Source organism: Sitodiplosis mosellana, unplaced genomic scaffold (genome assembly GCF_009176505.1).
Source record: "Sitodiplosis mosellana isolate CC-2019 unplaced genomic scaffold, AAFC_SMos_1.0 Smas_scaffold_2890, whole genome shotgun sequence".
NCBI lineage: Eukaryota > Metazoa > Arthropoda > Insecta > Diptera > Cecidomyiidae > Sitodiplosis > Sitodiplosis mosellana.
In genome coordinates, this window is record NW_022598132.1 from 850 (window position 1) to 10764 (window position 9915).

General features: G+C 34.3%; 1 protein-coding gene across 2 annotated transcripts; it reads right to left on the reverse strand.

Moving 5' to 3' along the window:
* Positions 1 to 2537: 2537 nt before the first annotated feature.
* Positions 2538 to 9490, reverse strand: LOC129571576 (serine/threonine-protein phosphatase 6 regulatory ankyrin repeat subunit B-like). 2 transcript variants are annotated; one of them, XM_055451386.1, is made up of 20 exons: positions 9480 to 9490; positions 9326 to 9366; positions 9005 to 9059; positions 6910 to 6963; positions 6737 to 6835; positions 6563 to 6661; positions 6394 to 6492; positions 6033 to 6131; positions 5860 to 5958; positions 5693 to 5791; positions 5530 to 5628; positions 4522 to 4620; positions 4040 to 4138; positions 3800 to 3898; positions 3632 to 3730; positions 3466 to 3564; positions 3300 to 3398; positions 3134 to 3232; positions 2951 to 3049; positions 2538 to 2656 (listed from the first exon to the last, which is right to left on the reverse strand). In XM_055451386.1, exons 1-20 carry the CDS (start codon positions 9481 to 9483, stop codon positions 2622 to 2624), a joined length of 1674 nt encoding a protein of 557 aa, XP_055307361.1. In that variant the 5' UTR covers positions 9484 to 9490; the 3' UTR covers positions 2538 to 2621. The 2 variants fall into 2 exon arrangements, 1 of the variants encoding a protein (XP_055307361.1); XR_008688303.1 differs by lacking the exon at positions 2538 to 2656 and having other exon boundaries at positions 2961 to 3049; positions 3134 to 3228.
* Positions 9491 to 9915: the final 425 nt, after the last annotated feature.

Consider the following 9915-nt stretch of genomic DNA (forward strand, 5'->3'; position numbering starts at 1 on the left):
TAATATTTACAACGAATTTCTCATGAATTGAATTGAGTTCTGGTTAATTTGGCCTGGATACTTTGTTAGATTATATGGAAAATGACTTCAAACATCAAATGGTGCATTATTTGTATGGAATGGTGAGAATGAAACTTTAAAAAGAAATGGAGCTTCAATCTTACCTGGTGCACCTTCACTTTGCTTCATGTTGGAGATTAGAAACAAATAAAGATTATTAGTTTGGAATAACAAAATTGAAATGGAAAATTAATTGGATTTTCCATCCAAAAAAAACTATTTGCAAAAATTAAATGTCGGAACAAAACAAAACCGTACATAGCACAGCAGCTCGTTTAGTATTGGCCGTCGAACACGTTCGAACGCTTCGTTCGTATGTTCAAATTGTGCATTCTTACACACGTCACTTACTCATACATACTTTTTTCCGTTTGACTTTGATAAGTGTGCAATGGAATACAAAGTGATTCGAATTATATGAGGTTCGTGCAAACCATTTGAGAGATAAATGCCAATAGTGTCAAATCGAACGCACACTAACCGTTTTTGATTATGTACGATTTTAAAAATCGATCCAACGAATTAGTGAATTGAATACATAGAAATTTGAACGAAATTTGAATGAAGAAAATTGCTTTTCCCTAAGAAAACTATTTTCAAGAAGAAAAGAGAAATCAACGCTTAGACTATAACAAGTAAATTGCCATTGTTGGATATGGATTTAAAAACTATTCTTCACAAATTCAATATTGTTATTGCTAATTCTTGTCGACCCCATGCAAAAAAGATACAGAAAAAATTGTAAGTTACCATGAATTGGTCTCCCAAAACCGCAACCAGAACCAAACAAACTAAACGGAGAGAAAATATTGATTAAACGACAATGAGTGACTGAAATCTCAAGTATTGTGGAAAATTAAAATTAGGAAAAAAATGAAGGAAAAAAGAGCTAAGAAGAGACTCACCCATCAATTGCTTGGCCATATTTATAGTCGAATCACTTGAACAATAACTAAATTTCCACGATTTTGATGCCTCATTTATACTCAAAAATTAGGTTTTGTAGACTTGTCATCGTTATGACACGTGCAGCAAAACCAAATTCCTTACGACTGAATTCGAAAACAAATTATTTGGAAACATGTTTTTAATTCGAGCTTCTTGCGTCGTTTCTCGCGTTTTGTTATTTCGACAGGTGCGAATGTTTGGATATGTGAATGAACTCGTATTAACGCAAGGGGAATTGCGCATGCAAACCACATGATTAACCAATTTTTCTGGCTGATTTCAAAAACAAATTATTTTTAAACAATTTGTTCCTCATTGGAGCTTGTGGTTCCCAGTTATGTAAAATTCCAGGCGAATAATGAGTTCATTTATATATCACAACACCTGCACCTGTGTATTCCAACCACCAAAAATTGGAAAAATTAACAAAACGCGAGAATTGACGCAAGGAGATCGAATTAAAAACATGTTTTCAAATAATTTGTTTTCGAATTCAGTCGTAAGCAATTTTGTTTTGCTGTACGTGTCATAATTTCATGCATTTTCAGTTTAGTCGATTTTTAAATCGAATATTTGCGATACTTACATGAATCTTCTTAGAGTCTTCGAGGAAGCCACATTTACCACTTTATATGAATAAATCTGTATAAAAGAGGTGTGAGAGGAACCATCGGCAATAAAAAGGCAATGAGCTATTCGAAATTCTTGAATCATGATTATTCACATAATTATTATTCAACATTCGTTTTTAAAAGAGAATGTCGTATCTCTATTCCAAGTAAATATAAATTCCAAAGTTTTCGAGGATAACTACCACTTCAGCTGACGCACAGATATATACACATTCCAGTTTTTAGATAATTGTGTAGCACGTGGTACGGAAGAGAGAAGAGTAAATTAGAGAAAAAGAAATTTTCTTTTCTACACAATACATTCATGAGTATGCAATTATGCATTCGTATACATTATATATATGTATTTATGTATGAAAGTTGATACAGAACAAAAAGTGAGGAAAATATCAGTTCAAAAATGGATTCTTTTTATTTATTACAATTGTTTCCCTTGAAGGTGAACCGGAGTCACTTCATATCTGATAAAAAAAATATAGATTAATTTCTATGATTCACTACGTTTAATGTAGTTTAAAAAGTGATTGACATTTTCATGCAAATCGCTTGCGGCTTAGGTTTAGGGTAAAGTATTCTTTTCCTGGATTGGCACAACTTCAACAAACTTTTAATTTGAAATGGCAATGATTTATCGGAGTGTGCAATTTTCATTTTATTCAAGCATAAAAACTAACAACGTCGATGGTTTGTTACGGCGTTTCACTCACACATATCGCGTTTAAATTCAAAACGGATATTTGTTAGGGTTGTACAAATGCATGACAATTTGTTTGACCCAATATCTATATCGTAAGCAATTTTAAAGACAAATAACTCGGAATGCGTTTTTAACACAATGTCAAAATGGATAGTCCAACAAAGCAGCAATATTGTTATGGTTAAGTTTTGACAAAAAAAAATGTAATGAAATTAATATTCTACATGACAATCGTAAATGGAACTCAAAGAAAACCATGTGATTATTCAGCAAATTCAGCGTCTTTAATAGTAAAGATAGTCAGCAACTTTCTTCTTATCTGGAATAGAATATCATCCAGTGATATAGTTTAAATCACATTTGAATGGGCAAGCGGAATAATGAAACGTAATTCTGTTTTCAAATGAAGTGCCTCTGAGAAAATTTTTCAGTAAAAAAGCCCCACAAAAATATTGTCTGATAAAAATTTGTATGAAAATCTTATTCAGACAATATTTTTGTGGGGCTTTTTTACTGAAAATTTTTCTCAGAGGCACTTCATTTAAAAACAGAATTACGTTTCATTATTCCGCTTGCCCATTCATTTGTTTTAAATAAAAATGTTCGACATTACTATATTCACACGCTACACTATACGGTGTTCTCTCTTGGTCATCTCTAGCAGTAGTACTGGCTCCATTATCGACAAAAAGTTTAACGAGCCTTAAGTTGCCTGAAGAACAATATCGATCAATGAAAAAGACTATTGATTTCAATCAATTTCTTATTTAGTGAAAATCAATATTCAACCAAATACCATTCAATGCAGCTGCATGAAGGGGTGTCTCTTCATGTTTGTTTACTGCATTTACATCGGAACCTCTCTTGATGAGCTCTTTAGCAACATCATACCTATCTGAAAAATAGTATCGATCAATTGAAAAGTTTAAATCGATTTGTAATGGAACATTAATATCCAATACCGTTCTCAGCAGCTAGATAAAGAGGAGTCTTCCCAAATTTATCTTGAGATGTGATAGAGGCTCCTTTGTCGATGAGAAATCGGACGAATCCCAAACAACCTGAAAAATCAATGGAAAAAAGATCAAATAAATGTCTTATTTATCGACAAAAAATACTCCAAATTACCCCTCATAGCAGCTATATGAAGAGGTGTCTGCATACGATCGTCTGCGGAATCAGCGTTGGCCCCATTGCTGATGAGCTTTTCAGCAATATCCATGTGACCTGAAAAACAACACAAAGTAATTGATACAAAAAAGTTTATTTATTGGAAATAACCATTCAATATTACCATTCCAAGCAGCACCAAAAATAGGTGTCCTCTGAATGTGGTCTCCGAAATTCACATCGGCTCCTTTCGTGATGAGCGTTTCAACGATTTTTTTGAGTCCTGAAAAACAAGACAGATTTAAAGGTCAAATCAATTTCTTATTCAGTGAAAACGTATATTAAACATTACCATACTTAGCAGCATAATGAAGAGGTGTCTGTTTAAGTCTGTCTGTATGATCAATTTTGGATCCACTGCTAATGAGCTTTTCAACGACATCCAATCGACCTGAAAAATAACACAGATCAATGAACAAGATCAAACCAATTATTTTTGGAGGAACCCATGTTTGCTGTGGTGCGGTATAGTATGGGAGCTCTCACAAGCAAATGAGTTTCTTATTTAGTGTGCATAAATATTTAACATTACCATTCTCAGCGGCTAAATAAAATGGCGTCTGTTTATTGTTGTCCTCAAAATTAACATCGGCTCCATTGCTGATTAGCGTTTCAGCGACATACGTATGACCTGAAAAATAACACAGATTAATGAAAAAGATCAAACCAATTTCTTATTTCTTTGGGTGAGATTGAGAGTGTTGTATGCTTTTTGACGACTTATATTTCGATAAAGCAAAGTATGTTCCAATCGTGGTTTTTGGCAGTTTCGTTTGAATGACAAGAATTATTGAATCGGTGTTCTTCGCAAAAATCGTCGGTTTTTTCAAACTGTACAATTTTGCAAGAGAAAATTACCGTATATCTGTTGAAGTAAATGAAATAGTTCAAGATTGGTTCACCGCATGAACACATACTCTACTCTTTCCAAAACAAAGTCTGTGAAACATACACCACTCTCAATCTCATCCATGATGGGAACGATTAAGTGAACATAAATATCATAAACATTACCATTCAAAGCAGCTAAATGAAGAGGTGTCCGCTTTTCTTTGTCTGTAGCATCAATTTTGGCTCCCCACTTAATCAGCTTTTCAGCGATATCTTTCTTACCTACAAAACAGCACATATCAAAGAAATCACCGTGCAACAAATTTCAACTTTTTTTTTCGCCCATGAGGATTTCCGGTTGACGGCTTTAGAGGACCACAAAACAAACATTTCTACATCATTAGTTTGTCCGGGTCACGTCAAGAATTTTTTTTTTCATCGACTTAGGTAGGTTCTCCTGGAATCTGTGAAATCAGCAATAGGTCGAAAATTTTCAAATGTGATCTGATTTTGCCGAAAATTGAGGCTTTGAACTGAGCAAAAATCTTCAAATTTTTTCCGATTTCGATGAAATTTGGTACACATAGTAAGCAAGCCAATAGAAGAATTTTGGCATTCAAACTGATCCAAAAAACTGGTCCAAAACCTCAAAATACGATTTGGACCAGTTCGGATCAGTTTGAATGTCAATGTTCTTCTATCGGCTCACTTACTGTGCATACCAATTTTCAGCAAAATCGGATCACATTTGAAAATTTTCGACCTATCGCTGATTTCACAGATTCCAGGAGAACCTACCGAAGTCGATTAAAAAAAATTCTTGACGTGACCCATCCCTATGTAAACCCATACACAGTTTCTTATAATACTGCTTCTTCTTCTTCACACTGTCGTACACAATGGGCGCGGTCATATTGAAAATGTCTACAGTGTATTGAGTGCCATTTGTGAACATTATAACCAATATGGCGACTTACATGTATAGATGTGTTAGTTAAGAAGAAGAAGCAGTCACACGGCACCGTTCGCATACGGACGACGTGACCCGGACAAACTAATGATGCAGAAATGTTTGTTTTGTGGTCCTCTAAAGCCGTGAACCGGAAATCCTCATGGACGGAAACATGTGTCGCACGATGAATTGATTGAATGCATTTTTCATATTTATCGAAAATTAATATTCAAAATTACCTTGCTCAGCAGCTAAATGAAGAAGTGTCTGTTTATTTTGGTCTTCAAAATTAACATCAACTCCATTACTGATGAACGTTTCAATGACATCCACGTGACCTGAAAAATAACACAAATTAATGAAAAGGATCAACGTTCTGCATCTTAGTTGGTGAAACAATACTATTCTTAAAAGCTGTTTGAAAGGGTGTCATCCCATATTTGTCTATATTATTGGGATTGGCTCCTGCCTTGAGCAGTTTTTCAACGACATCTTTGTGACCTGAAAAAATAAGGTCGATCGATGAAAAAATATCAAAACAATTTCCTATTCAGTGAAAATAACATTACCTTTCATTGCGGCTAAATGAAGAGGTGTCCGCCCAAAATCATTTGTTGCATCAACTTCTGCACCTTTTGCGATGAGCTTTTCAACGACATCCGCCTTACCTAAAAAATAACACAAATTAACGGAATTAATCAAATCAATTTCTTATTCATCGAAAATAAATATTAAACACTACCGTTTGCAGCTGCTAAATAGAGAGGTGTCTGCTTAAGATCGTCTGTGGCATCAACTTTGGCTCCTTTTATGATAAGTTTTTCAACGACATCCGCCTGACCTTAAATATAATACAGATCAGTGAAATCGATTAAATCAATACATAGGGCACTAGCAACGACCTAAAAGTTTGATGTATTTTATCAAGTTTATCAAGCTCTTTCCAAGTTTATGCATAGTGCTGAACTTTTGTTCAAGCTCTACTATTTAAATGTACAGTAAAATTAGTTATAATGCCATCATTAGATGTTTCCTTTAGTCAAAAGCTTGAATGCCCCTTTGAATCAATATCTCATTTAACGAAAATAAATATTTAGAATTACCATTCGCAGCAGCATAATGAAGAGGTGTCCGCCTAAAAGAGTCTGTATGATTAATCTTAGCTCCTTTCATGATGAGCTTTTCAGCGACTTCCATGTGACCTATTAAATTGACCAGATCAATGAAAAAAATCAAACCAACCACTTATTCAGTGAGAATATTCAAAATTACCATTCTCAGCGGCATAATAAAGAGGTGTTTGTTTGAAGCGGTCTTCGAAATCAACATTGGCACCTTTCGTGATAAGCTTTTCAGCGACATCCTTGTGACCTGAAAAATAACACCAATTAATGAACACAAAAAGATCAAACCAACGTCTTATTTAATGAAAATATTCAACATTACCATTTGCAGCAGCCAAATGAAGCGGTTTTCGCTTTTCTTTGTCTGTCGAATCAATTTTGGCTCCTTTATTGATGAACTTTACAATGTTCTCCAAATTACCTGAAACAAATCAACGAAATACACAGATTCAATCAATTTCCGATTTAGTGAAAAAAAAATATATTCAAAATTACCATACTCAGCAGCCTTATGAAGACCTGTCTGGCCTTTTACATTTTTCCTGTTTGCTGAAAATTGAGTTTTTTTTCTCATCTATATCAGTGAATTAAATCTGAGATGAAATTTGCCACACTTTTTTGTTGAAAATGATAGAGAAATGAGCATAGGGGTATTGCAACGACCATAAAATATATGTATTTCATCAAGTTTATCAAGCTCTTTCCAAGTTTATGCATAGTGTCGAACTTTTGTTCAAGCTCAACCATCCAAATGTACAGTAAAATAATTTACGGGCACGACATAAGATGGCGTTTTTTCTGGTCAAAAAAGTTGCAATATCCCTTTGGAAATGAGTGTTCACTATTCAGTAAGACCACTTCAATTCTTAGTAGGGTATCTTATGTCGAAAACCAATAGAATATGCCTATATCGAGTAGATTTTCATAGAGTATAAATGCCAGAGATTCGTTTATGCATAGAATAGCGCCCTGAATATTCTATTAAATGCTTTGCTTTTCTTATCATTCAAGCATATCATGTATTTGTTATTTATGCTTACATCGTGCTGTAAGGCACTGAAGCAACTCAATGAAGCAACGGACTTGTCGGCACACTCGTAGATTTAGCATTGCACTTGCTTTGGCGATTCGTGAGTTGCCGAAGCATCATATATACAGTGCACTCGATATTTAACGTGAAAACCTATATTCGGTACATCACGTACAGAACAAATCGCTTGAAGCGCTCGACAGTTTGACATTTCAAACACAGCTGAATGCACCCAAAAATACACTATTTGGATGAGTTTCTTAGTAAAAAATTAATTTTTTCGAGAAATATTGGGAATCTTCTCACACAGAATCTCTTATAAATGATTTTTGGGGTACTTCCCGAACAAAAAATGATATTTTTATAGCAAAATGCATGAAAAACGTAACTTTGTTCGGGAGGTACCTCGAAAAGTCGATTTTGAGAGTTTTTGTCTGGGTAGACTCCCCATATTTTCGAGAAAAAATAACTTTGCGCCAAGATACTATCCCTGAAAAGCCTATATTTAAGGATTTTTTGGCAAAAGTCGATTCTTTTAGAGTTGAAATCGAACCAACCAAATATGCGGCCAGAAATATGTGAAAACATCACTCCATTTTGTCTATAAGTACCCAAAATGTTTGTAAAGGATCATACTAGATGTTCAAAGGCAGAAAAGGTAGAAATCGTTTGCCTTTACCTGTCAAATCGAAGCTCATGTTTGTGATTTGCTCATTTTGACCTGAAATTTGTCTTATATGTGTCGATAAAAAAAATCTAGACGTGGTTTCGAACAAACTAATGATGCAAAAGTGCTTGGTTTTTGGTCCTCTAAAACAAGCAATCGGAATTTCTCATGTGCAGAAGAAAAAGTTGAAATTTGTTACACGGTGATATAAGTGAAAGACAGCAGAACAAACATGAGAATTTGTGGAATTGGTTTTAATTCGAAATTGGAAGTGTTGATTAAGATGTCAATGTTATTTCAGTTTTCTTTGATACTTTGTTCTGAAATCAATAAATAACGAAGAACCATTATCTGTTCGTTGCGTCAATATTTTCAATTAAATTGTTGGTTCAACATCTGCTGACACTTGCTTTGCCTGGGGTTATTGAGATGGCGCTTCGAGCGCATCCGTATATAAAAAAAACTCACGAAAGTCTCGCTTGGTGTGCCGACAAGTCTGCTGCTGCATTGAGAAGTGTGTGTGTGTGTGTGAGTCACATACTGTGTGACTCGGTTGTGTGTATAAGGCGATGCTGTACACATTATTCCGATCTTTACTGGCACAAAGATTTCGTGATACTTGAAATCAATTACGCGTCACAAGTTAAATGGAATGTAGTATCCTCAAGACTTCGATCATCATGTGAGACATGCACTTTAATTGCTTCGATTGAAGTGCATCGTGAAATTGTGTTAAAATACAACGAGTTTATCAGGAATCGAATTTAGTTTTGGTTATTTTGGCTTGGATTCTTTGCCAGATCATTTGAAAAACATTTTCACACATCAAACGGTGCTTTGTATGTGGAATGGTGAGAATGAAACTTGAAAATGAAATGGAGCTTCAATCTTACCTAGTGTTAATGCTCCCTTTACTATGGAGACGATCCCACGATCACCTTCAGTTTGCTTCATGTTGAAAATTGTGAACACATAAAGGAAAATTAGTTTGAATTAACAAAATTGAACGAATTGAAATAGAAGGTCAATTGATTTTTAGAACTGAAAAGAACTATTTGAAAAACTAAAATGTCGAGTAAAGAATACGATTTCTTATCATTTATTTCTTTTTTCCATCGTTTTCGAAAAGTCAATTTGTATGAAAAATGAAAAGAATATTCTTCATATCATCGATCGACTCCATGCAAAAAAATACATGAAAAATTTTAAGTTACCATGAATTGGTCTCCCAAAACCGCAACCAGAATCAAACAAACTAAACGGAGAGAAAATATTGATTAAAACACAATGAGTGACTGAAATCTTAAGTATTGCCAAAAATGAAAATTAAAAAAAATGAAGGAAAAAAAGAGCTAAGAAGAGACTCACCCATCAATTGCTTGGACATGTTTCTAGTCGAATCACTTGAACAATAGCTCAATTTCCACGAATTCGGTGTATCATTTATAGTCAAAAATTAGATGTTGTAATCTTGTCGTTACTATGCCACGTACAGCGAAACGAAATTCCTTACGACTGAAATCGAAAACAAATTATTTGAAAACATGTTTTTAATTCGAGCTTCTTGCGTCAATTCTCGCGTTTTGTTATTTTGACAGGTGCAAATGTTTGGAAATGTAAATGAACTCGTATTAACGCAAGGGAAATTGCGCATGCAAACCACATGAGTAACACATTTTTCTGAAACTTATTTATTTTCGAACTCAGTGAACGTACGATTAAGTGTCCTTGCACACACAATAGTGAGGAGTTAAGTTTTATACTAAAGTGTCATAACCAATACATTCAAATATAGTTGACATAT

Coding starts and splice junctions, on each gene's coding strand:
- LOC129571576 (XM_055451386.1), bottom strand. Junction 5,959..6,032: donor CTATTTAGCAGCTGCAAACG/GTAGTGTTTAAT, acceptor GTTATTTTTTAG/GTAAGGCGGATGTCGTTGAA. Junction 5,792..5,859: donor TCATTTAGCCGCAATGAAAG/GTAATGTTATTT, acceptor TTATTTTTTCAG/GTCACAAAGATGTCGTTGAA.